This window comes from Sprattus sprattus (genome assembly GCF_963457725.1).
Source record: "Sprattus sprattus genome assembly, chromosome: 12".
Taxonomy (NCBI): Eukaryota; Metazoa; Chordata; class Actinopteri; order Clupeiformes; family Clupeidae; genus Sprattus; species Sprattus sprattus.
Window position 1 is genome coordinate 22,874,048 of NC_137910.1, and position 27,662 is coordinate 22,901,709.

General features: G+C 41.0%; 1 protein-coding gene across 1 annotated transcript in view; it reads right to left on the bottom strand.

The window, feature by feature from the left end:
- Positions 1–9,031: 9,031 nt before the first annotated feature.
- tspan15 (tetraspanin 15) overlaps positions 9,032–27,662 on the bottom strand; it is a gene marked incomplete at both ends in the record, with an annotated part of 48,586 nt that continues 29,955 nt past the window's right edge. Inside the window, 3 exons of the mRNA XM_080848413.1 lie at positions 9,032–9,193; positions 18,501–18,617; positions 18,961–19,011. Coding sequence (XP_080704539.1) covers positions 9,032–9,193; positions 18,501–18,617; positions 18,961–19,011 — 330 coding nt within the window. The remainder of the gene's footprint in view (positions 9,194–18,500; positions 18,618–18,960; positions 19,012–27,662) is intronic.

The window sequence follows — 27,662 nt, forward strand, 5'->3', positions numbered from 1 at the left end:
GCAATCACAATTGATTGAGTTTAAAGTGTTCCTAAGGCGAACCATCCAGCTAGCGGCCTTTGATTACCTTTCAGCCCTATAGCTGGGCGCGTTCTCCCCAGCATCCTTCAGGCAGTGGGGAAATCAATCAGGATAATGACCCGATATTTTTGCCTCTGGTTTCATATTTGAGTGGTGGGAGGAGGTATGCACTCATATTTCCGCCTTGATGAGGCACCTCTCTATTTGACAATGCAAAATGGGGTCGCCACACCTCTGGGGAGAGCCAAATGCTAATGCATGCCATCTACGGGTAACAGTTTGGCAGGAATATTAAAGAGCCACCAATGACCCAAGTGTGGGATCTGAGGCATCTAAGCATCGCCTGGTATTTAATTACAATACTCTTTGGATTGTGCATGAATACATAAACAGATGCAGAATCATTGCTTGAGTGGACTTAAGCTGCACTTTGACTTCAGGTGATATGTTTGGCGGCGTGCCGTTAAAATGTTAATTCCGTGACACTTACCTTTGGCCAATCATCCTTTCTACCTGTTGTGTGTAATCAGGCTATGGGAGCCTTGCTCTTTGTTCTGGTGCCACATCTTCACAGGTGTGCATGAGAGTCTGCAAGAGAGGCTCATCATTTTGGCAAATAAACACAATCACGGTACATTTTGACATCTGTCTGCTATGGAAATCACTTCAGCAGTGCTTCCACTGTTTACCTGAGTATTCTGCATCACACATAAATGTCCCTAGTCCCCGATGAAACATTATCTTGTCAAATCATACATCTCATTATTTGGCAATATATTACGATGGCCATGAACTACATCCCTTTTTGTCAATTCCACTTGACTACATTACACATCTGAACCCAAGAAGAGTATTATAGATTATTCATTTTTCTTTGTCTAACTGATCTCATTGTGTGAAATGTTGCTTCAGATACAATCTGTAAGCCCTGGTTATTCTGCACAAATGTGATCAATACAGGTGTAGGAGAATCTACTAAAACTTCTTCAATGACATTTGGAGCGAATTTTTGACCCCAACCTGAGAAGAGCTAGTATTTAATCTCGTTAGTGAAGTGGCCTGCTATAAATTCTGCAGTCTCCTCTGGTCCATAATTAAGATTGTCCAAAGAGGTAATTAATTATCTTCTGCACTATTTCAGGGAACTGCTCAGTCAAAATGGGTGGAATATGGATCAAAATCTAAATATTGAAATTAAATGTTAATGTTTAATTTGGCTGTTATCTCTGCTCTGACTTAATTGGATTAATTGGATTAATTGGATTAATTGACTGAGACCCTCTATTACATTATAGAGCTTTTGTTATACACCATGCCACATTGATTGTATAGCCATATGTGTATTAGTGCGGCATGTTGTTGGTTAATTCATTTTTAAATCTACTGAAAGCAAAGGCACATTGCATCGGCAAAAATTAACATTTCCATGAACAAAAAAAAAAAAAAACGATGAGCAAAAAGTTCTCTATTCTGTCTTTCTGTGATTTAATTTTGTGCAAACACATACAAAAACATTCTTCACAATCTATAACGCATTCTTGCACCCCTAACTCTCCTTATTACTGCCCAAGGGCACCTAGTATAAGCCGTGGAACAAATAAATGTCTTTGTGTATTATCAGGTGAAAGAATGAGTACGCCCACTGTACTGATTAGTCTGGCTACACAGTGTACGTAAGCACACATAAATCTGTCTGGGTCTAACAATGGAAGAAAATCTCATTAAGCGAATTCACAACAGCACTTACAATATATTTTGCACTGGTTAGCAACACTGAAAATAATTCAGTGCTTTGGTCTAATTTGTTGCAGCATAATTAATACGTTAGGTGCGTTATAATATGCAGCAATAAACTGATAGAAAAAAATTGAGTAATTACAGGATACACCAGTAATATGGTATATAATGCATATGCCCTGTACACTACAGTATTTGTTACGCCACAGAAACTGTGTTCATCATAATGTTGCCATCAGTAGATGTTATCATATTTATCTGTAGGAGACCTTGACCACCTGCAAAAAAGAGCAGAGTCATTAGTCACAGTCTTGATTTCTGATTGTCTTTTGTTTGCATAGATCCATACTGCAACACATACCCGTATAACACTAGAGCACATTAGGTCATTCGCACCTTCAATGACATTCCGAAGAAATACCTTATCTAACAGCACATTCAGACACTGTTTTTGATAACTGATAACATGTCAGCCTCTGAATCTGGCCGTCAAAACAGCAACTGGTGGTAAACACACAAATGCACGCTCTGCAAACACCAGGCTGTGTCCTGGGGGTGGGAAGGCAACAAGTCAAGTAGGTCCCTGTGGCTTTATCACAATCACAAAAGGTAACAAAGGACAGCAAACATGTGCAGCAGGTTAATCATTCCCTCACTGTGGCCCCCGAAGGCTGGTAATCGCAAGAGCTGCTGGGGACCATGAGAACTCCGAGGGAGAACAGGAGCAGGTGACTCACACTCAGCCATTCTATCGATGCAACAATGGCACCCCGCTAGAGAAGTGATGGAGGCAGGATTATTATTATCTCTGTTGCCTCATGTGGCGGCTTCATTATTAGCTGGAGTCGGTGGGTGAGAGGAGAGAAGAGAGAGTCTTGGGGGGTCTTGTCGATTGGAAACCATCAGATCCCAGATAATTGGAGTGGCATGACAGGCATGAAACTTACACATGACAATGGACCCCCACTGTCAAGGACAGTTATTTTGAGTGTTGCGTGTTTGCGAAGGTGGTGGCGAGGCACTGGAAAGTAACCAGTTTTCAAGTGCACAGTCCATTACCACTGACACAACAGAACACATGTTTTGCATTTCTTTGCAGGAAGTGCAAATCTGGGAGACGAATTGCATTTGATCAAATTCAATGATATTTTGGGGCAAAACAAACCCTCTTTTGAAAAAGGTCCATTTATTAGCAGCTTTGTGTTCAGCTCACACAGCAGCTTGAAAGAGGTCAAACTGTATGTTGCATGCTGTTCTACAAACCACAACTGTACATCTCTCAGATGTATAGGCAAGTACACCATTCACCACTACGTATGCATTGTTTGTGAATAACAGAGTTTAGAATATAACTATTGAAACTTTTAAAAACATTTTATGGATGGGCAAAACTAAGTGAATCATCAAGTGGACATGGGTTAAAAGGAATTCACTGACTCTTTGCTATTCAACACTGTTAAAACTCCAATTAAATCAAAAATGTTCCATTTACCAGAGCATGAAAAAAGGAGCAAGACCAAGAGCAATCGCCCTGGTAGAAAAAACACTCAAATAAATCATCAATAAAACAGATGTGGTAATGTTGGTGGGTCTGCAAAAGAGACATAAACTGAGATATAATTGGCTTTAAGGCTACATGCTAAAATGCACTTAGTACATTTGATAACTAACAAATCTGTGGCTAAAGCATGTTTTGAATGCAGTGTGAGAGTATGGGAGTTTGTCTGTCCAACATTAGGCGGTGAAACCATGGTGTCAAAGGTCCGAGATTCAATTCAATTCAATAAAGTTAAATTCAAATTTGTCCCAGAGGGCAATTTCCAGGGTCGGACATTTAAATCAAGACACTTAAGCTGTGCACATTATAATAATAGTATAATAATACTTATAATAGCACAATAAAGTATAATGCAGCAAACACTGTTTACATATTGATTGGTAGATCTATGAACATAGTTAAAGCACAATGGCAGTCTGCTACAAAGCAGGCGGGTGAGGTGGCAGTACAGAGTCAAAGCCATGTGTGAGTGCGTGTATGTGTGTATGTGTGTGTGTGTGTGTGTGTGTGTGTGTGTGTGTGTGTGTGTGTGTGTGTGTGTGTGTGTGTGTGTGTGTGTGTGTGTGTGTGAGAGGTGGGGGAGAGGCAGTTCAATGCATGAGCCGTGTCAGGGTCCGGGATGCTTGGAAGCTGAACAGCATGGTTGCCCTTCTCCTCTGTGTCCTGCAGCCTGGGTAGCAGAGGCGGCACCCTGAATGAACCTGTGGGTGGTGGAAGAAGTAGTTACAGCTGCCATGGTCTTGAGACCTTGTCAAACAGTGCAGAGGTTCCCTCACGTAAATGTTCCCTCCACCTCGTCTTTACTTTATACTTTGGTTTCGATAGCACACTTGACCTCTCTGTTAACCTCCTTGTTTCAGTCTCAGAACCAGTCAAAGACTTTTAGTAATTGACGATTTCCTTGAGTTCTATAGTCACCAAGGTTTATTGTTGGGGAAGAAAGTAACCTTTTTGAAGAATGATATTGTCCACACAGAATTTGTATGCTAAAACTGTGTGCACTTGCTGGTTGATGTTACTGGATAAGGCTATGAGGTTCCAGTTAATGGCCTAAAAACAGCCTTGTAGCCTCAGTGCCATCCTTGGTCCACTGTTTGATGGTCTCAGTTGGCTTCTCTGTCTTCCCTACCACTGGTGAACAGGCTGGTGCAAGTAGTCCTGTGTGGAGGTCCAAAGGGGGGCGAGGGGGGGATCGATCTGTATGCATCTGGAACTGAATCTAGCATTCATCCAGTGTCTTTCCCAGACGGGTGGTGCAAGTGACAGAGAGGTACGCATTATTGGTACCCAGTTTTACAAAAGGGCAAGAATGCAATTTCTTCAGCTGAGTACTTGCAATTCCTGATGAACAGATCAAGGACTACACCAACGTGAAACATGTTCGATTGTGTGCGTGTGTATAATATAAAAAAAACATACCCTTTGATGCATCACTGTCCTCACCATCCCTGGGAAGGTAACAAATGATTTACATATCAGCATTGGCCTTTGAGAAGTACTCTTTTTGAACACGATCCAGCATCTTGGACACAGTGGGATGTTCTTCATGTTGATCACAGCTGAGACTGTCAAAAGGAATATGCAACTACAGAACTGGCTGTGCCTGGCACTATGGCTCAAACAGATTCTCAAAATGCTTGCCAAAAGTTTTACATTTTTGAAACTTTCCTGAAAATGCTTACCTTGCCCAGCTTCAGGCCATTGTGGGTAACATTCTTTGGCCAGAGACCATTAAATTGCATCCTTCCAGAAGGCTTTCCTTTTTATACTGACTTAACAAAAGAAACTTTCAAACACATTCTTTACTTCATTCAACAAAGAGTTTCAAAAACTACAGAATTCACACAATTGACTGGTGCTATTTGGATTAGGTGATGTTCCAGTGGCATTCCCACAGTGTGTGTTCTTTACTGTGGAAAGGGAGTGAAATAGAAAAGACTTCAATACTACCATAAATCAATAAAAAGTCTTCCATCGTCATCAGAAAAATCAATATAGGACATTAGTTCTGATTGTGGAAGAGAACATATTCTGTGGTGGTTCTCTCTTCAACAGATACCATACTGAGAGGCGCCGAACAACATGAACAGTATGAACAGTATGTTCTTGGCTTCTTGTAGGATAACATAAATTACAAAGTTTTTTTGTCAGATTGGATTAGGGATGTTTTCATCAGGCTAAAAAGAGACTGGCCAGATTCATTTTTTTACGTACAGCATTTCAAACATATTAAAATAATGAGCACCAAGTTTTCAGCCCACGTGTTTTGATGGATATGTGTTGAAGTGTTTTGAATTTCCCTCTTGATCCCTGACATTATTAATGCTTCTTCACAATGAATAGTATACACGGTCCTAATTAGTTTTCCAAGACATGGTAAACTTAATATTAGGCTTGCCATCACTGTCACCAAAACCATTGTCCTGCCAATGAGAAGTCCTGAGAAAGCAAAGCAGTAGAACAGTCAAGATCCTTATGGACATGGCTTACTGAAGGGCTTTTTTAAAATGGCTTGGCTTTGTCTCATCAAACTTCCTTTGAAATAACCCTTTTTATGATACTGACTGGCATATTTTCTCAAAACAAAATAACTTTTCTGTCTTAAACATCAAAGAGATCACAAAATGGCTCAGTGAGCATTTGTATGTATTTATGTATGTCTTTATCTCTGTTAAAAATTCTCCTTGTGAAGAAATGAACAAACATATTTCTATGTAGCTTCGGGTACCTGCTTGCATTAGTGCTTCTTGTCATCTAAGGATAAATGCAACCATCATGGACAGACAGGATAGTAACATGCGTGCTCATACATGGTTGGTCCTTTCGGTGAACACATCAGTAACAGTGAAATACACAGCTGATCTGTAAACACCAGCAATCCCTTCAATTCATTAAAATGATAATCATGGCTGCATAGTCGCTTCAGAAGACTTTTTACAGTTAATTGTATATTCTCATTACCTATGATGAGTCCTCTATATTGCACTTTTTTCTTAGTGTTTAAAATGACAGGGGAGATGGTGAGTTATTATGACCATTTAATTTATCATAGCCATGAGATGTCCTGAAGGCATACAAAAATATTTCTAAAAATAGGAACCTTGTCCCTTAAGGGTACAAAGCTAACATGACGGTTGGATGCTTCCTCAAGGGCTCAACTCCCATTCTAAATGCAAAGAGTTTTCATGCATTTTTGGTGTCAAATGCATTCAGTATGTCATGTATGATGCCGTTTTATATGAAAGACTAGATCAAATACAGTCCAATCCCAAATCATCTTGTACGGATTGTATACATGAATGCTTAAACACTGACATTAACACAAATGTAAGATTTGTTCTATATAAGAAGCTCAAACAAAACCATGAAAGCAAGAGAGATTATGATTGGCTGTAGGGCTAGTGAATCAAAACAAATGGACTGGCCGTGATTAAGTGACAGGGCGACTGGACAAAAAAATGTCAACACCTACTCAAAGGGCTGAGTGTGCATGTTAGCCATCCATAAATTCTGTTACTGAGCCAAACTAATATGAGAGAGAGACGAAGAACAAGACTTGTTGGTTGTAGGACCGGGGCAGGCCTATTGTGATTTCTTCTTCATTGAAAACCTTGTTGGAAGTCACTGAATTTTTATTTGATGAAATTTCCTTTCCCAACCCTCTCGAGTCAAACACACACTCTAACTGGAGATTTGCTCACCAGGCCTCATCCCATAAATACGCTTAAAAGCCTGTTGGTAAGAATAACACATTCAAAACACATTCTGCAAAACACATTCTTCTGCCTTTTTGGAGTACTGTAAACCAGACAGGCCGCAAAAAAGAATAACAAATTAAGTAAAGTTAGAGAGAGAGAGAGAGAGAGAGAGAGAGAAACACATGGGAGTAGTTACACAATGATTATTTAGGGTATGCTCCATAGACAAGTAAAATATTTACAGAAACATGGCCGCTATGCAAGGTGAAGCCAGCAGGATGGCCAGAGAAATTAGAAAACCCACTAAAGAGATCTCTTACAATGTACTGGAAACATCAATTATTTATTCAGCAGGCCACACATAATGTTCAAGCACAACTAAATATGAATGCGCACCCCCCTACCACACACACACACAGTTAAAAATTAATGGCATTATGAGATAAATGCAAGATTCAGAAAAATACAAACAAAAATTACTTTTCACTTGCAGCATTTACACTATGTTCCTTCTTTCTGAGTTTGTGTTTACATTAAGATGTTATTCAGGACATTCAAGCAAAATCTTGTACCTATATGGCTTTTGACCACCCAGTCCTCCAGGTGAGCTGGGCTAACAGGTAGAAAGCCATTAATAGTTTTGTAATGTGGAGCCTTTTCCCAGACCTTCACCATGGCAACTGATAGTTGGGAAGGAGGCTAGATGGGGGAGGAAGGGGGGGGGGGGAGTTGCACTTACAAGCTGGTAAACACCAATCATTACTCACGCCTGTTAGGATTAAGAAAGCCATCATGTTTCACAGAGAAAATGTGTGCATTTCCACATGGACTGTGGTAAGGAATGGATTTTCCATCTCTTTGTGCTACTGAAAGGACAAAATATTCAGCTCTATAAATCCAAGAGATTTTGAGGCAAAGGGAGAATGTGTTTTTGCTCATGCACATGCAAGCACTAGACTTCGAGAAACTGAGTGAAGTAGAATATGACTAGGAATCTGTGGTAAATTAATTGTGTCCTCACGGCTTATTCTAAACATGGAACTTCTGAACTGTGCTGTGTGCAGTGGAACAGCAGGAGGTGTGAAATGGAAAAGGAGACAGATTTGTTTGTGCAAAACAAAGACGTTTATAGAGTGTGAATATTAAGACATTAGGAAATTCCAATAATAATGTCCAAATATGAAACACTATGGTTGCTAATAATTCCATCAATAACATACATTGTCATGTCCATTGTTCACCTCACTGATCAAAGGCATTACTCAGTGAGCCATTGAAAGTAGTGGTGCATTTCCAGGATGGAGTCTGCTGGTACCTACGGATGGAATCATCAAATTGAAAAATGACCAAGGTGGGGTTAAGACACTGCGGCATGTTCACATGTGGATGTGCACGGGAACCCAGTTACACAGCTTCATCATGTCTAGCAAGACCTCCAGTGGTATTTCATTGCTCTGACACCCCCCCATAATGTGTGAACAGTCCCTCCCTGGCAAAAACAGAACGAATCTGGCACGTGCCACTATAGGGCAAACTCCTGTAAAGAAATGAAGAACAAGCCCTAACATGCAGGTAGGAATGATATATTGCATATGCATGCTTGAATATCCTGCACACACACACACACAGAGTTTTTCTCAATGTAAACACAGGACAAATATATATACATAAAAAAAAAAACTCACGCTTAAACCAGATAACTTTATTCATTACCAAAATACACACAACAATTTTTTAAATGTTAGAAACAAAAACCTCCATTTGACACACTACCGCAAGATTAGATAAAAAAAGTTTCCCTGAGCCACTGATAGGATAGCTGAATTCAAAAGGCAACTGGTAATTTGCTACTCTCAATAAGTTAACACACAACCATATATGAAAACAAATGTGTAAAATACTAGGAAGTCATTTTCACTTAGACATGCATCCAGCATCCATTGGCATGCTAAAATACTGAGCGAGTAAACCTGAGCTGCTTATAGGCTTGTGTGGCAAAGTGTCATTGGCTGATGCCTCAGTCCATCTCCGGCATGCATTTGCACCATTTTGACAGCTTGCCTTGGCTTTTTGTCCCTCTGGTGCCACCATCCAGTAGCCCGTCCTGGTAGTGCCCGTAGTCAGCGATGGCATCTTCCACACGTGTGATGTAGAGCCAGGTGAACAGGACCCCCATAAACTGTAAAAAACACAGTCAAAAGGTCAAAGGGCGCTCTTAGTGCCCTAAGCTACCGAAAGGTATAGATTCATTATACGTAGCAATTTGAAAACTAGGCTACAACTGAACCCACACTGATCTTATTGCACGAAAGCCATGTGAATACGGGATACGGATACAGTAGCCCCTTATACATGCGCCAATGTAAAGCTGTTACATCGCGTCTGCACCGATAGAAACTCGCGAACGTGTTACAATTGCCTCATGTATAAGGGGTCTAGATGTGAACTGTTCGTTTTTCCGCCGATCGTCTGAGCCTTTCGAGAGAGGTGGTTTACCACGATCGTTCGGCTCAGAAAAGGGCGTGTCAAATCAGGCCGATGTGTCATGGGGGAGTCGGTGCGTGACTGGGGGGAGACGGTGACAGGAGGCTAGAAAGTTAGAGGCTAGAAAGTTCTTGCCTGTTCTTGAAAGGAGACTGATCCAATAGGCTAGTAGGCCTACAATTTTTTATCAGTAATAAAACACAATTGGTACACCATTTTAATATGGTAATCTAGCCTACTGTTTTTTGCTAAATGAAAGAAAGCATATTTAGGAAACGCCACTGGAGCCTATTAATTCCGAAATTTCACCACATTGTAGGCTATATACTGTAACAACCCCAACACTTGCCTGCTTCCCTTGCAAATCAAAGTTTTCCGACAATTTTTCTTACCTTCTTTCTTAGCTGTTGATGTTACTGAACTAAAAGTTGAACTTGTTCTGAAAATCTCGCGCTGCCAATGCCCAATGTCACTTCTGAGTCAAATCACTTCTGAGTTCTCCATCATCTCTTTGAAATTCCTTATTCCACGAGTGGTAGGCTACAATGACTGGCTATTTTAAAATATAACTAATAGCCTAACGAAACAAAATAACCCAGGCAGTTTCATCTTCGAGACGTTAAGGCTTTTATAACGCGCCCTGCTGCACTGAAGGAGCGCTCACTCGCAGCACTTGTTGCTGGAACGCATATCATTCGTTTTGCAAGGTGCTGTAGTCGTGGGAACGACTGGCCTTGTTTCTCCCAACAGGAAAGTAGATTTTCCTCTGCTGATCCCGCGTCTATATGGAAGTTTGTAGAGAGAATGCGAGGGAGTAAAATGCTCCGCACCGTTGCACCGTTGTCCCTCCCTGTATCTGCTCCAGCCGCACCATTTTACTTGCAATGTGAATCATTTAATTTAAATGCTTATTGCCATTTGTTTCACCTTAATCATTTTCTACAAACATGATATGCTATGTATGGTGTAGTAGACTGAGACTCTATTCACTACTGCACAAAAACTAGACACGTTTGCAAAACTAGACGTTTGCAATGAAGTAGGTAAAACAACTTTCGCCAATATCTCCGTAAGGGAGATGGGTTGTGTGCTCAAATTTCCTGGGATCAAAGAAGACGTTAGTATTCATATGCAAACTAAAAATCACGTCTCAGGATTGCTGCGCATGCAAGTTATTTTGGGTGTCTCAACTGTAACTAATACCACTGTCAAATAATTATGAGTTCAGTAAAAGACGGAGCAAACACAGTTTTCTACCGTTGTTGAAACACATCCACGCGTAGGCTCGTTTTCTTTCCATCTGGGAGTGGTTATTCAAAGAAAATATTAAGAACTATATGCTGATAGAAAGAAGGGAACTTTAAGCCACTACACTGCCTGTGCACGATGCAGATCCATGTTGATGTTGTTAGTAAACAAACCAGGTGGGAGCACATCTCCGTGGTCTTTGCGCATGCCCGAGGCAATGTAAACGCTTCACATTTTGCACATGTAAACACGTAACGACAAGAGCCGTTTCCCTTGAAAATGTTCACACCTACACGAGAATACGATACGATAAACTGTTCTGATCACATTGGCACATGTATTAGGGCCTACTGACAGCTGTATTGGCCCTATTATAGAGGCCTACAGTTTGTAACAATTTAAACACTAGGTTACTGCTAGGTCCAAGCCGATAATAATGCATGCAGGCTATGTGAATGGGAGATATACTGTAGAAACAAAGTCAGCTACACATGTATAGACTAGGTGAAATCTTTCCTAAAACCTCATAAATCTACTCCTTAAGTGCTCACAGGGTGGGCACGGTAAGTGTTAACACTCTAAGGTCCAAGGCCTTTTAGACTTTTCTAAGTTGTCTGACATGCCTTGATGTTTTTGTACATTTTGCTTAACTTAAAACATTGATGCACAAATGGAATATATGATTCTATTCTAGACGACCTCAGCAATAATATCATGTAAGTAAAAGGAATGTAGTAAAAAAAAAGTTTAATTTAAATCAAATGTAAACATACCCTTGGAAAATCCTTGTTTCAGAGGTGCTCAGACTTTGTACATAAACACATTGTAAAGATTTATTCACAAGACTTTTTATTTCTGAGCCTTGTAAACATAGGTGTTGGCTAAACACATGTTAGTTTAGCATTCAGAAAGTATGTCTTGTTTTACTACCACATGTTTATAATTTCAGAGTGTCCTGTACCATTCCTAAATCTGTGCCCCTACAAATGCATATTGATGAGTTGGTGTGAACAAACCTGTGACACCTCTCGCAAAGACAAAGGCCATATCCTAATGGCCCTAGAATGTCTTTGTGGCCCAAACCCCCCGGAGTGAATCTTGCCACATCATGACCCAATGGAGATCACTGAATCACCATCTCCTTATCATATGAATAGCTGTCATTTGCTAATGGGTGGGTCCTTAGCAGCAGAAACCCCACTCAGATACTAGAAAGTGCAACACATCAGTTCTATTCCCCTGACAAAGTGCTTATTTATTTTAAAATTTTGAACTGTATATATTATAAAAGAAAAGGGTTCAATGTTTCCGTGGTTGTTCTTTTTATGTCTCTAAGACGAAAACTCGCGGAGCTTTACATTTTTTTTGACAAAAAAAAAAAAATATCCCGTACGAGGGATATAGACCTTTGACTGTTAAGGACTGACTGATGCCTTCCAGAACTGCCATAGACCAGAAATTACCATTTATGGCAAAGAATGTCACTGCAGACCAAATACAAGTCCCAAAGCCAGCACGTGTCAAATGGGTCAAAAACAATGCATGTGATGACAATAAGAAAAGCTATCCATTGTTTTTATGGCTGCAGTCTTTTGTGCCCTGACAGTTCAGAATCAGAATGTTTCAGAATCCCAGCAAGCTCAGACAACAAAAGCAAAATTAAAATCAAGTAAAGTTAGGAACATACTATAATTCAGTGAGAAACATGTTTAAAACAAGTGCTCAGCAAGTGCCTTAGCTTTGGTTACACAATAAATAAAATCTGTCACTTAGAAAGTTTAAACTGGTGCTTAAAAGTACCATTTCCATAACGACTATGCACTGTACAACAAAGCCTTCCAATAAAACAGGCTCACCAATTAGTCAGTTGATGGTGGTGAAAGTACATTTGTGTCTAGCAGGGGCTTTTAGCTGGCGTGATTCATGAGTGAGCCACTGGTTGAACTACTGGAAAACAAGCACAATGAGGCCAGGCTTTCACGAAGCACGAAGACTGCCCTTAACCTGCAGCACAACCTCTGTTTGTGAAAAGGGGACTCAACCATCAGACTGTTAAAATGTTCTTAAGTATAACTTGAGCTATGATATTTTATGTGCAATTACCTAGGATCATTTGTTGAGTCAAATCATTTTGCTGTGTTCATGAGCTAAAGCTGCCCTGGAATGTTTTTATCTTGGAATTAGACTTACTCTCTTAGAATTTTCTCTTAGAATCTTTTTTTCTTAGCTCTTCTGAAATCATAACTTGTCAAAGTCATGTCTACTTTCGTCCATCAAGGATGTTTTTAGTTCGGTCTTTCAGCTGGATTATACAAAACCTACCTGGTTCTTCCTCATGAAGCTAGCTAGAGGGTTGTAGCACGGGCCAAGGAGGAAGATCAGGATCATGGGGTGGATCGAGGAATTTATTTTTCACTTTCTTTAACATTGTGAGACAGGGCAATTGGCCCTAGTGGAGGTCTGCGCTCTCTCAGTGCCTTTCTAGTTTGTATGTGAGTTTAATTCACACCACATATTTAATTTGTTCCACTTAATCACACCACTAAAAATTATCCTGTGAAACATAAAACATTTTATGAAAATTCAACCAAACCATCTGTCAGGTGTAAAGTATTACACTCATTATAACCCAAAATACCCAAAAACTAAATGAGTGCTTGTCTTGACTTTTGATTGAGCAAAGCAACAAGCAAAGCAACAAGCAAAGCAACGAGCACATGCCTGGCGGACTTGTTGCTAGTTGATTTAACAGTGCCTGAGTAAATTCTATGTATATTTTGTTGTGTGTCCAATCTGACACTTTACAGATTATGTTGTATACTGTTTACCGCAGAAAAACATTAATTCTTTCAGATGTAAGTTCGCTATCAAAGTGGCCCCTGGCATTACAAAAGAAATATAGTCTCATTAACTGAATGAAAAAACAATCCCTCGGTCTCACTTTTATATAAGACATGGGCACAATCCTTTGATAAACAAAACAAATGTGTTTGATGTTGAAGATTGTGTTATTCCATTAGTATTAGCTGGACAGCTTTGAAAAACAAGATCTACACTTATACGCCTCCTCTAAATGTGTGATTCAGATGGACAGCCCTATGTGAGAAAAACAGATTATATCTGGACTTGCCATGTTGTAATAGATGTTCCTTTAACACAGCTGGCTAAAATGTGGTTTCAAAAGCAGGACAGATGCCACCCTGGTTTCCTTTTCTTACCTCTGTACTGACACAAAACTAAACCCAAATGTAGCTGTTCAATGGCGCTGAAACCAACAAAACCACGTTGGCCAAGATTTATAACAGCGTCTGCCTAAAATCAATACCAGGACTTGGTGAAGACAAATAGTATCACCTGTCTGAGCTTCATGGGTTTGCTCACACTCTGATCCCAGAGACACTGGGCGCAGGCCATGATACAATTACTGTCAGGCACTGGAGGAAGTGAGGCACCATTAAGTAGATATGTAGGTCCCCAAAGTTCTCAGTTTAAGTGGCCAGCTCTGTCAGCATAAAAGCAAGGCCAAAGTTTCATAAAAAAATTCTCCTTCTTTCAAATATACTTTCTTATTAGTTCTACCAAAATGGGTTTAACAGTGATTTGTTTTTAAAGAATACATAGGCTTGGTGAAAGACATGAAGATGAAGAAGTAGATGATGAAGTCGAAGAAAATTGAGTGTGGGAAGAAGTAACCAAAAGCATATGCTTGTATTCCCGGTTGTCTTAAAAAAAGCACTCAAACAGAAATCATTCAATGATCTGATTCCATTCTAAAATGGACTATTACCCTACAGTCTTAATTCCTCTTAATTGAGTGGCACGGTGCCTCAGGTGCTTGCACTGCCGCCTCACAGCAAGAAGGTCATGGATTCAATTCCCGCATGGGGTGCTGTTGGCTCTGGGGGGCAGGTCTCCCAGGCCTTTCTGTGTGGAGTTTGCATGTTCTACCCGTGTTCACAAGGGGTTTCCTCCAATAAGAACCCCAACAGAAAAACATGCGAAACAGAACACTCTTCTGTCCGTCAGTGACCGAGACGGATGGTTCACGTGATCCCCGGCGCTGAGAAGATGCCCACTGCTCCTGGAGGATCCTGGAGGAACGATGGTCCAGGATGGGAAAATCACAGCGACATCAGGTGTGCGTGTGTTTGTGTGTTGTGTGTCGCTTGTGGCAATAAAGAACTGACTGAAGTCAGCCTTGTTTGTTGTTGCAAGATGGTTTTAACAACCAAGCTAATTCAGAAAAAATACACTGCTAGCCATCTGGATAAACTGCTTTTTAAGTATCCACACTAACCCACTGAATTTCACCAAAGCTCATTCCCTTCACTCAGATGTTCTGAAATGCCATGTACCGTACGCAGAGCACGTGTGCATATGGCGCTCGTGGGCACATCATGGCCCTGTTTCTCTCCTCTTGTTGATCGCTTCTTCAGACAAGGTGTCCCGTACACGTGATCCGTAAAGCTCACGATCCAAATGTGGAACCCCTTCTGGCCTTTCCATATTTGACCACAAATGAAACACTTCCTCCCATTTCCCATGTGTTTCAAAGTGGAGTTATGTGCTCATTTTAGACATGACGCTCTGTTCACCATGTTCTCCTTCAGGGGCAGTGGCAGTGGTGCTGACGTAAAGAAAGAGAGCTCATTTGTCTGCTGCTTGAGGGATAAACTCCAGCTCAAAGAGCGTGCAGACAGCTCGGCTGGCCGCCCCTTACGGATCACTGTTTGTGAGACTGTGCAAGAAGAGACTGCCTAGAGGAGTAGTTAATTAATCGTTTGGCTTATTAAGCCTTAAACCTAGTGATGAATGTGTCTGGGGAGATGCCTTATGTGAAATAAAAACACTTTGTCTGACATCTGAGGGACGAAAAAAACAGCACTTGTGACGAACTGCTGCAGTCACGACCGTACCCCTGTTGCATTCACTGAATAAAAACTTAATCTTAGAAAGCAGGGTTGCCAACTCTCACACTTTTACCTCCTGTCTTACGCTGGCATGTAAAAAAAAAATCCAAAGGCTTTAATGCATCTTTCGCCAAAAAATACATCTGTTTTTGTAGATCTTTGTCACAAGTCAGTCTTGACAGCTGCTATATCTGAGTAAGGGAGTAATAAGGAGTAGTAGTAAAATATGGACCAGGGGCCGTATTCACAAAGCCTTTTATCTTACCACTAGGAGTGCTCCTAACTCGCGCTAAAACATTTTACGTAGGAGTAATTTCTTAAAAGTGATTCACAACGCCTCTGAGACCTACTCATACTAAGGATAATACAAACTCCTAAGCTTAAGATAAAAGCACCGTTGCTATGGATGACGTTGATTCTCATGCACGAGTTTAGAAGGGGTGAGGACGGTGATTGGTTGTTGACAAGCTCTCTCATTAAAAACTCATTCGTGACGTCCCTCTAACAATCCCACTATATCAACTGAAAATAAGAGAATAACCTAGGCTTCAAATTAAGTCATATTAAATAGTTATGGACAGTGCAGTTAGCAGAATGCACACGCATGATGACAAGTTTGTGCATCCAACGGGAATGACACTTTGCACATTAAGCGATCAATATAAAATATGGCAATTGCATGTAATCAAGGCGGTAATAATTAAAGCACCCAGCAAACTGTTAGGCTATTATATTTCCAGCCCTTGACCACTTCAAATATCAGCACATACGGCCCTTCAAGCCCTCCAATCTTAATTGATCAAAGCGAAACAAACGTGAAACGTAGCCTAAGCGAAAGCCTACTGGTCCCAGGACCAATAGCCACTGTCACCCCAGCGGCATCCAGCTGGTAAGTTCTGAAAAACCTGCTGCAGACCGCTCTCCGTTGAAATGCACAAGTCATCGGTACATCCAGGCCACGGTAGACGAAATCGTCCTCATCTTTTGATGGGGCAATTATTGTAATGTGTGTCCCGTCACTGAACATTCCTGCGATCGCCATGGAATTTACTTTGATCTTGTGTAAGCGATTGTCCAAAGGCAACTGGATAAACTGTTGGATGATGTGGGGTCTACAGTGCGTTGATAGTTTGATGAATTAAACGGCTGACTGATGATTCCCAGTGTCGTCATTTGCGTTTTCCGCGAAGCCAAATAGGCTATGTTTCCAAACATTTCACTTCGGGACACATCATTGTTTAAAGGCGTCATTGCATCCCGCGCTAATTCTACGACAATATTAATACCTTCACGGTTTAAGCAATGTATTTTATCAATTCCAAGTCGGCTGCAGCCATCGTACGATTTTTTGTGAATAAGTCTTAGTGACTTAGGAGTCCTCATGAGGAGTTTTAAGCCGTCTTAGACTTAGGTGCTACTTTTAGGGATAAAATACTTTGTGAATTGCTTTGTAAAAAAAAAATAGGAGTCCTAAATTTAAGACTGACACACCCATTATTTTTAGGAGTTTCTCCTAAATTCGCCACTTATGAGCTACTTTTAGCCCTAAGATTCTTTGTGAATACGGCCCCAGATCTAAGATGTGCCTCTTCACACCACAGTACCTGTTCCTCCTGAAATACTGAAGATTTAAGGTAGGAAATTGAGTGGGCAATGAGGCTCCTGTAATATGTGGATCCTGACTGATCTTAGTGAGTACCACTGGATAAAAAAGCAGCTACAAAAAGTTCAAAGGGAAGGGGTCTCAGCTACCAAAAAGCATCAATCCGATCGAACTATACACGTGTGCATAGTGGAGTTCTCTTTTTCTTTCTTTCTTTCTTTCTTTCTTTTTCTCTCTCTCTCTCTCTCTCTCTCTCTCTCTCTCTCTCTCGCTCTCTGAAATAATGAACAGGAGGTTGTGTGTGTGATGAAGGCAAATGGAAGAACAAGACTAATGGTAAGAGAAGACAGGAATAGAATGTCCCCAGAAGATAAGAATAGGTGACTGAGGCGGCAGGCAAGAAGGAAGCAGGCAACCGAAAATGACAGTATTCTTCCTGCCACGTTTGAGTGGTAACAGTGGGGGGGAAAAAAAGCTGTGTTGATCATAATGACAGCTGTTAAACCATAGAGCACAAAACTGTCAGGTGGTTTTGGACCCTGAGAAACTGCAGGACTCCTCCAACTGTGAGACTCTTCATTACATGGAGCAATATATGATAGAATAGAGTGGCTGGTTCAATAGCTTTTAAAATCTACTCTGCACATATTTGTTTTGGCATAATTATTCGGACGATATGTGCATGATATCAGTCATCATTTGCCATGGTCAGTGTTGCTCTTTTGCAAGGCACACAAACTTGTTATAGAGCGTGGACCATTGAGAAACGGACTTAGCATTATGATATGATGATACAGATACAACAGCTGTAATATTAATCCGAGGGCTTAATAATGAATGCACTTATGTCAGAGACTTCAAGTATAGTATTATTGTTTGATTACTTTTGAGGGAAGAACAACATTTCTCATGATCACATCATAGACATTACAGTAACATGACAGTCACTTTCAAGTGGCAACACTAAAATGAGTAACTATTTCACTGTTTGAGTGTACAATCAATTGAGTGTATGTATGAATAACACAGATGTATATATGTGTGTGCTCATATTTAAAGACACCAAACTTCCTCTAATTACTATTTTGGAAAGCCTAGACAATGTCCTATGAAAAAAGCTTGTACAGAAAAAAAAAAATTCTTTTGAGGAAAAAAGTACCAAACTTTACTGTGGACATTGGCACTAGGACAGTTTACTACACATCTTTGACACAGTACACAGTGCTTTAGGGACAACTTACCTGTGGTAGGAGTATGCCAAGTAGCAATCCAGCCATGATCTTATAGTTGTCCATGAACCAGATAAAGACAGCGTTTGTGCAGCCTCGAACATTGATTAAGTTTCCCAATTCATGGCGCTTTAATTATGCCAAAAAAGAAGGGCAAAAGCATTTAAATAACACACATACATTAACTATCTCTTTGTTCACCTAACAGAATGTTTATCTGCCATGCTTAAATAGGTATTACTATTTTATAGGCATGTTGGAAACCACTGCACCAATATACAGGTCATTTAATCTAGTATGTTGGGCACTGTGTAACAGCTGCGCTGCACAAATGAGTTGTGATGCAGCCTTCTACTATACATTGTCAGTACTTGCTTCTATTGAAAGGGATGTGCGGACTAAGAACTGAATGAGTGAAATGGCATGGGATTTTTTTACATTATGGGTTATGGGTGATGAAATGTGTACTTACATTTTTATTCATCACTTCGGATCCACACAGTGTATTGACAACTTCATTGGGCTAAAGGATGAGAGACAGTTTTAGTTTCACTCAAAAAGACACACACAAACCAAATTAATATCTTATAGACTAGTTCAGAGTATTCAGAATATTCCAGAATTACTTCAGAGGACATTTCCAGAAGTGTAGGAGTCAACCAACGCAAAACGACTTTCAATGTGCCCCGATGAAAGCCATCATGTAAATGTTGACTCTTTGCAACATCTCCAGCAATCAACCAAAAAGTCACAGCTCTGAGAGGCTCTGCTGCAGAGTGTAAGTAATGTTTCAAGACTAATGGAGTCTACAGTACACTCACCCCCATCATTTACACAAATAACAGAACATTTGCTTCAACAGACAATTACCCTCTAGCACTTTTTATTCACACTGTGAATACTTAAACTGTGACCATTAGCTTTCTGTGTGCGTGTGTGATGAAGGCAAATACTATTATTACTGTGGTAACAGCAGAACCACAAATACAGGCAACTGGGTTCTCACACTAAGCATCTATCTGGCTCCGGAAGATCTTGACTGAATTTGGAATGCAATCACATGAAGAGTCTGTGAGATGGTGAGGAGAGGAGAAGGAGGAGGAGGAGGAGGAGGAGGAGGAGGAGGAGGTGGTGGAGAGCAGGCAGCTGAGTGGAGCGCAACATGACAGTTATCATTTATTGAAATGACAGCCCCAGACACAGTCCTTTGCAGACCCACTCCAGTGCTTAGCACAGCGTGCGGCTCTTTCAGACCAAACCTCAATACGTCAGGGGAGAGAAAGAGAAAGCTTGTTAAAAGCCTAATTTTCAGCCCTTAACCACAGGTGTGGAAACGGCTTTTTATTACACACATTCGTATGAGCAATCGGAAAGCAGAACTAGCGCCGTAATGGACGTGAGTCAGTCAGAATAGCACCCCGAACGCCGCCTGTCTAAAAGGGACAGCCAGCATGGTGGAACATAGGTGTGATGCAGCCTAGCAGCTAACCAAAATGAAGCAAAACTACTGTGTTAGAGAACACACAAATCTGCCATGACGAGCATTAACATGTTGTACATGATGTACACCAACTTTACTTGAGTCTGAGCATTGCTATACATGTGCAAGGCTTGCAAAAGCCTGTCGCCACTATGTTTACCCATCATTGTTTTTGAGAGTAACAGATAAGCTTGTTTGTTTCCAACATGTATGTTATGGCGCACTTGAGACAACTTGAAATTCACTATGTCTACCATGATATTTCGCAGTACCGACTTGAATGCGTCCAAGCCAAAAGTACACAATAATGTGGCGATGACTTCTGTTCTTATATGATCTCTGTTAAGCTCTGTCAGCTTCGTCGCCATATTGATAATGATGCCAAATTGATAATGATGACAAATTGATTAAATGATGCACCTCGCTGAAGCTGGGATATTTATTTATCTCTGAGTTTCTGAGACAGAGCTTTGACTTCAACTGTTTGTTCTAGTGCAATTTTCTGAGTTTGAAATATCCAAGTTCCGAGTGGTCTCGAATGCGACATTATTGGTCAAGCTAGACACTAAGCTAAAGGTCATGCCCTTTGTTCTTGAATGTGGATGTGGGTGGTAACGTAGGCGTGAAGCGCACTTTAATGGGAGGAGAGAAGGTAAGTGCGCCTAATGATGTATTGCGTGGTATCTACTAAACTGACTGGCGAGCGCAAGTCTCCGATTTGGGCGCTAATTCTCCGCCTCATAAAAGCACGTCTTAACCAGCAAGCGCATTTCCATTGAGTCTGAGAAACGTTGATATGGCAGCAGTGATAACAGCAAGGCGAAGAAAGAAGACAGAGACAGCGCACAGAAATATTTTTTTCAACTCGTATAACACATTTTCAGTTAAATGAACCACAAATCATTAGACGGTACAGGTTAAAAGCCACGCAATACTTCAATTACTGAACCAGATCAGAGACGACATTCCACATTCCATTAACACTCCACTCAGCAATCACATTCCATTCCATCAGTTGTTAAAACTAATTTGCAAATATTGGCCTCCGGATAATTTCAACCAGTTTGTGGAAAAGTGAATTCCCCTTTCCACCGTCAACATTAACATTGACTTATAACTCACGTTGCCCCGCAGACACGGGAGAAAGGCACTTCACTCTCGTTGCCCGCAGGAGCGAGAGAGAGAGAGAGAGAGGCATTGAACTCGCGCACACACACACACCCACACACACACAGCGCCATGACTATCGCTAGCTACCCATACAATGCTGAGAGTTCGGCTCTGAACGCAATTGTGGACTTTGAAATCGCAAACTTTCCGAACGTAATTGGAACCATTGATTGCACCCACGTCCATATATATTGTAGTAAACCCATGTCCCTTGTAGAAATTATTAATCTCGCCATGTACACATCTATATTGTTATAATAGACAGTTTATGCATTAATGCCACCAATAGCATATTCTTTATAATCGTGTTCTTTTAAACATCTCGCTGTAGGTGATGGCGGGCAGAACAACAATATAGCAGCGCACACATTGAATCCGGTCCAGTGATTGAGCGAACGTGAACAAATATATATATATATCTCCATCTCGCTGAACCTTCATTTTCTCTTCCTAAACAAATACCACGGAAAATGCGCAAAAACACTGTGCGTTAATGTGCGACAGCAGTTTAAGCAGTGGTCGCAGTGTTAGTAAATCAGGCCCTATATAGGGCGGAGTAAACACAGATTGCCCAGCACGATCTGGTTTGATAAATACCAAGTAAAATGCGCAAAAACACTGTGCGTTAATGTGCGAGCGCAGATTAAGCAGGGGTCGCATGTTAGTAAATCAGGCCCTGAGTGCAGGGCTTGACACTAACTTTTTGGCTTAGGAGCACTGTGCTCCTAAACCAGAAAAATTGGGAGCACCAGCAAATATCTAGGCGCACCACTATAAAAAGTTGGCCAAATCAAGTAATACTACTATTGATCAATGTTAACAACCTGGAATAACATGTTTGAACAGATTATAAAAGGAAAGGCATGACCTTGCTAAGGCCTACATTGATAGGTGGAAAATAATTGCATGGTATTTTAGGTGATTTAGATCTGGGGCCGTATTCACAAAGCCTTTTATCTTACCACTAGGAGTGCTCCTAACTCGCGCTAAAACCTTTTACGTAGGAGTAATTTCTTAAAAGTGATTCACAACGGCTCTGAGACCTACTCATACTAAGGATAATACCAACTCCTAAGCTTAAGATAAAAACTCCGTTGCTATGGATGACGTCGCTTCTCATGCACGAGTTTAGAATGGGTGAGGACGGTGATTGGTTGTTGACAGGCTCTCTCATTAAAAACTCATTCGTGACGTCTCTCTAACAATCCCACTATATCGACTGAAAATAAGAGAATAACCTAGGCTTCAAATTAAGTCATATTAAATAGTTATGGACAGTGCAGTTAGCAGAATGCACACGCATGATGACAAGTTTGTGCATCCAACGGGAATGACACTTAACACGTTAAGAGAAATATAAAGCGATCAATATAAAATATGGCAATTGCATGTGATCAAGGCAGTAATAATTAAAGCACCCAGCAAACTGTTAGGATATTATATTTCCAGCCCTTGACCACTTCAAATATCAGCACATACGGCCCTTCAAGCCCTCCAATCTTAATTGATCAAAGCGAAACGAACGTGAACCGTAGCCTAGGCGAAAGCCTACTGGTCCCAATAGCCACTGTCACCCCAGCGGCATCCAGCTGGTAGCCTAAGTTCTCAAAAACCTGCGACCGCTCTCCGTTGAAATGCACCAGTCATCGGTACATCCAGGCCACGGTGGACGAATTATTGTGATGTGTGTCCCGTCACTGGACATTCCTGCGATCGCCATGGAATTTACTTTGATATTGTGTAATAGGCGATTGTCTGGATAAACTGTTGGATGATGTGGGGTCTACAGTGCGTTGATAGTTTGATGAATTAAACGGCTGACTGATGATTCCCAGTGTCGTCAGTTGCGTTTTCCGCGAAGCCAAACAAAAATCTTTATGTTTCCAAACATTTCACTTCGGGACACATCGTTGTTTAAAGGCGTCATTGCATCCCGCGCTAATTCTACGACAATATTAATACCGTCACGGTTTAAGCAATGTCTTTTATCAATTCCAAGTCGGCTGCAGCCATCTTACGATTTTTTGTGAATAGGTCTTAGTGATTTAGGAGTCCTCATGAGGAGTTTTAAGCTGTCCTAGACTTAGGTGCTACTTTTAGGGATAAAATATTTTGTGAATTGCTCTTAGTAAAAAAAATTAGGAGTCCTACATTTAAGACTGACACGCCCATTATTTTTAGGAGTTTCTCCTAAATTCGCCACTTATGACCTACTTTTAGCCCTAAGATTCTTTGTGAATACGGCCCCAGGGGTTCCCAACCTTTTCGACTTTTCGTATTTGTAACAGGTCAGGGCCCAACAGACACTACGCTTATTTTAGTTTATCTATATTCCATTAGGCTAATTTAATCTATAATCCATTAATTCTAAATTATAAGCGAACATCAGCACCTGCTACAGGTGGAAGCCTAGAAATTAATAAAAGAAAATCTAACTCTAGATATTGCATCAAAATTGTATTGTGCACGAAAAAAACACATAAAATCAAACACAGAACTTAGTTGCCGTAGGCCTAGGCCTATTTGTGCACACCAAACAAGCAAGGAAATAACACCAGAATATACCCAAAAGGTAGCATGCACTCAAATGAAGTGATAAAACATGCAAACAAGACCACTCAGCTAGGCCTAATTAAAATAGGTGATGCTTCAGACATGCAAACAAATAGGTTCAAATAATGTTTAATATAATGATTCAAATAAGTGGAAAAAATATTTAAATCTGTGGCTGCAATCTATTATCAACATAATTAGCACTTCCTGGGCAGTAGTTCGAATTGGTAGCTCTCCACAGAAAGGCATGTCCTCTTGGAGAATAACACTCCAATAATAACGCACAAAAAACAGCACTAATGCAGCTTTACTGGCGTCCGTCGACTCGTCTAATTGTTTTAAAAGGAGCGGGCTGCCTTTCATCTGTACGTGAGTGCTGGATGTCACGTCTCCAAATGTCGATTCAGATTTGAGCGCCTCATTAGACAGCTTTAAAACGCACTCAACACACTGCAATTGGGCTCAACCTCCATTCACAAAACCAAATATAATTGAATCAGGGTTGTATTTACGCTGTATATTAATTGTTTTGGTAGTAGTTCTTTCGCTTAAGAAACTTCTCAATTTCTCCGCTAATATCGCCACAGACTGGTCTAGTTATTTTCCTAGGGAAGTCGTGGAGTGTGGGATGGCGACCATCTAACCCGGGACTGCTTTCTGTCGGGTACTTTGCATTAAGGTGATCACTTAAAGACGAGCTGCTTCTGTGCTAGGTACATTTAGCTCTCAAATGCTCCATACAACTTTAGCTTGGTCGATGGTTCCGTCATTTTGCCTCTTAAATAGAAACTTTCCTCTCAGCTCTTCCCATCTTCCACTACCGCTTCGTTATCTCCTGTCTAAATGACTGCAGGCACGTTTCGTGTCGTGTCAACGCAAACCGAAAGTAAACTAAGTTGCGTTAAGGCCGAATTATGCTCTGTTTTAGACGTAACGCGTAAGCACGTAAGATACACAACCCCCCCTTGCGCGGTAAAATACCCCCCCCTTACGTGCTTAAGTGCGTCGCCCAAAATTCCTGACTATGCGACTGAAGGCCGAATTATGCTCTGTTTTAGACGTAACGCGTAAGCACGTAATTTACACAAGGAACTTGTTTTAGACAAGTTTTGATTTAAGGTTCGTTTTAGACGCAGAGCCGTGTTGCAAGGCTTGTGAGCCGTGTTGCGTGTTGCAAAGCAAATTGACGCCAGAACTGTAGATTTTTTTTGAGTTAAGTAGGCCTATTTATTGCAGCAGGACAAAGGAAAAAAACTTACCGGAGCATGAAAGTGTAGTGGGCGAAAGGCTGGATGTTATGAATACATGTGTTACACAAAATACAAATGTTGGCAATTCAGTACCAGTGGCGAAAAAGACAGCACATGACGCAAAAGTTTGTTTATTGACATCTTTTAATGACTGCGACAGGCTTTAAAACGATGTGTTTATGAGTTACATTATTCAAAGATGAGGTGGTAAACGGCGAGAGAATCTCATCATGTTGTCAATGCTTGTAACTACAATGGTGCTGGCCACAAGGTAACGGCAGGTTACTGTTAACTTTTGTATGAGCAGACCGGGCTCATTCTATCAAACTCGCATGTGCAATTGATGGATTCACGTCAATATGAACTCAATGAAAGATATCACCATGACTCACAAGTGGCGGAAAATGAATATGAAAGTACCTATTTGTTCGTGAATGACCACATTCTCTCCAAACAATCGCGGGTGAGAATGGGATATTCGCGGTAATTTGAGCGTCCTTATAAGTGTTTAAAGAGGATTTGTAAAGGAGTTCATGTCTTCGGTAGCATGGTGACACCAGCCTACGTATTTCCTCCTGAATTGATTTCAAGCTCATACTCAGTCTGGCCCAACCCCGTTGACAATCGTCTCCAGGACTCAAAATCCTGTAGGACCAATCAGCGAACAGTTCAGAGCTGTGACGCAAAACTCGCCTTGGAGGAAAAGACACGAAAAGCTATCGGAAAAGTTGTCTCAACTCTCGAGAACATCAGAAAATTAAAAGGAGAACAAGAGTATTTTCTTGTAAGTTTTATGATTGGAAAGGACGTCGTAGCTCTTCTCCCAACTGGCTTTGGGAAGAGTTTAATCTACCGAATGCTTACTAAACGGTGCTGATTGGTTAAGGGAACTCCAATGATTTTAAACCTCAAGCTAAGCACCCGCTCATCTCGGAAACGAAAATGCATAGCGTTTTGCCAGACTGAAAGACGGAATGAAATGGAGTCACAGGCTGGTAATGGCCAGGCTATGTCTTCGGACCTCTTCTGTTTTGTTTGTTCCTAATCCATAAGAAAAGGCTTGTGAGACGGTCTGCAGGGTATTCATGATTTAAAAAAATGTCTGGGTCTAAAAAAGACTGTATGCTATTAACCCAGAAACGTGAGACTGTGTGAAAGGCTGTGGTAGCCGGCCAATCACAGCCTTTGCGAGCTGTGTAGGGCCGTAGTGTTTTAGTCGCATAGTCAGGAATTTTGGGCGACGCACTTAAGCACGTAAGGGGGGGTATTTTACCGCGCAAGGGGGGGTTGTGTATCTTACGTGCTTACGCGTTACGTCTAAAACAGAGCATCATTCGGCCTTAAAACACTACTGCCCTACACAGCTCGCAAAGGCTGTGATTGGCCGGCTACCACAGCCTTTCACAGAGTCTCACGTTTCCGGGTTAATAGCATAGTCTTTTTTAGACCCAGACATTTTTTTAAATCATGAATACCCTGCAGACCGTCTCACAAGCCTTTTCTTATGGATAAGGAACAAACATAACAGAAGAGGTCCAAAGACATGAACTCCTTTACAAATCCTCTTTAAACACTTATAAGGACGCTCAAATTACCGCGAATATCCCATTCTCACCCGCGATTGTTTGGAGAGAATGTGGTCATTCACGAACAAATAGGTACTTTCATATTCATTTTCCGCCACTTGTGAGTCATGGTGATATCTTTCATTGAGTTCATATTGACGTGAATCCATCAATTGCACCAGCGAGTTTGATAGAATGAGCCCGGTCTGCTCATATACAAAAGTTAACAGTAACCTGCCGTTACCTTGTGGCCAGCACCATTGTAGTTACAAGCATTGACAACATGATGAGATTCTCTCGCCGTTTACCACCTCATCTTTGAATAATGTAACTCATACACACATCGTTTTAAAGCCTGTCGCAGTCATTAAAAGATGTCAATAAACAAACTTTTGCGTCATGTGCTGTCTTTTTCGCCAGTGGTACTGAATTGCCAACATTTGTATTTTGTGTAACACATGTATTCATAACATCAAGCCTTTCGCCCACTACACTTTCATGCTCCGGTAAGTTTTTTTCCTTTGTCCTGCTGCAATAAATAGGCTTACTTAACTCAAAATAAATCTACAGTTCTGGCGTCAATTTGCTTTGCAACACGCAACACGGCTCACAAGCCTTGCAACACGGCTCTGCGTCTAAAACGAACCTTAAATCAAAACTTGTCTAAAACAAGTTCCTTGTGTAAATTACGTGCTTACGCCTCTGCGTCTAAAACGACCCTAAATTGGCCTTTACCTGCGTTAAAATATTTTATCGCATTAAGCCCGTCTACAATGATATCCTAGATTAACGCATTAACGTTGATAGTCCAAATTAATTTTGTTGTCAAGTAAAAATCAGTTCTTCTTGGAAAATTAGTGGGGGAAAAACACCCTGAAACGCGCAATTTTTGCCTATTTCTATAGGCGCACGCGTGAGACTGTGATTTCAAATCAATTCGCACGGCCAAAATTCCAGTCGCATGTGCGACCAGATCAGTCGCACTGGCAAGCCCTGGAGTGTTTAATACCTGACCCTCAATGAGGAAAGTCATAGGTCATTTATTCGACAAAACCCAGCAAAACACAATCAGCAAAACACAAACAGAAAACTACACTTTCTTCGGGGCTACGTCTCTTGCGGGTTGTTAGTCATGGTACAATGAACCTCAATCTGA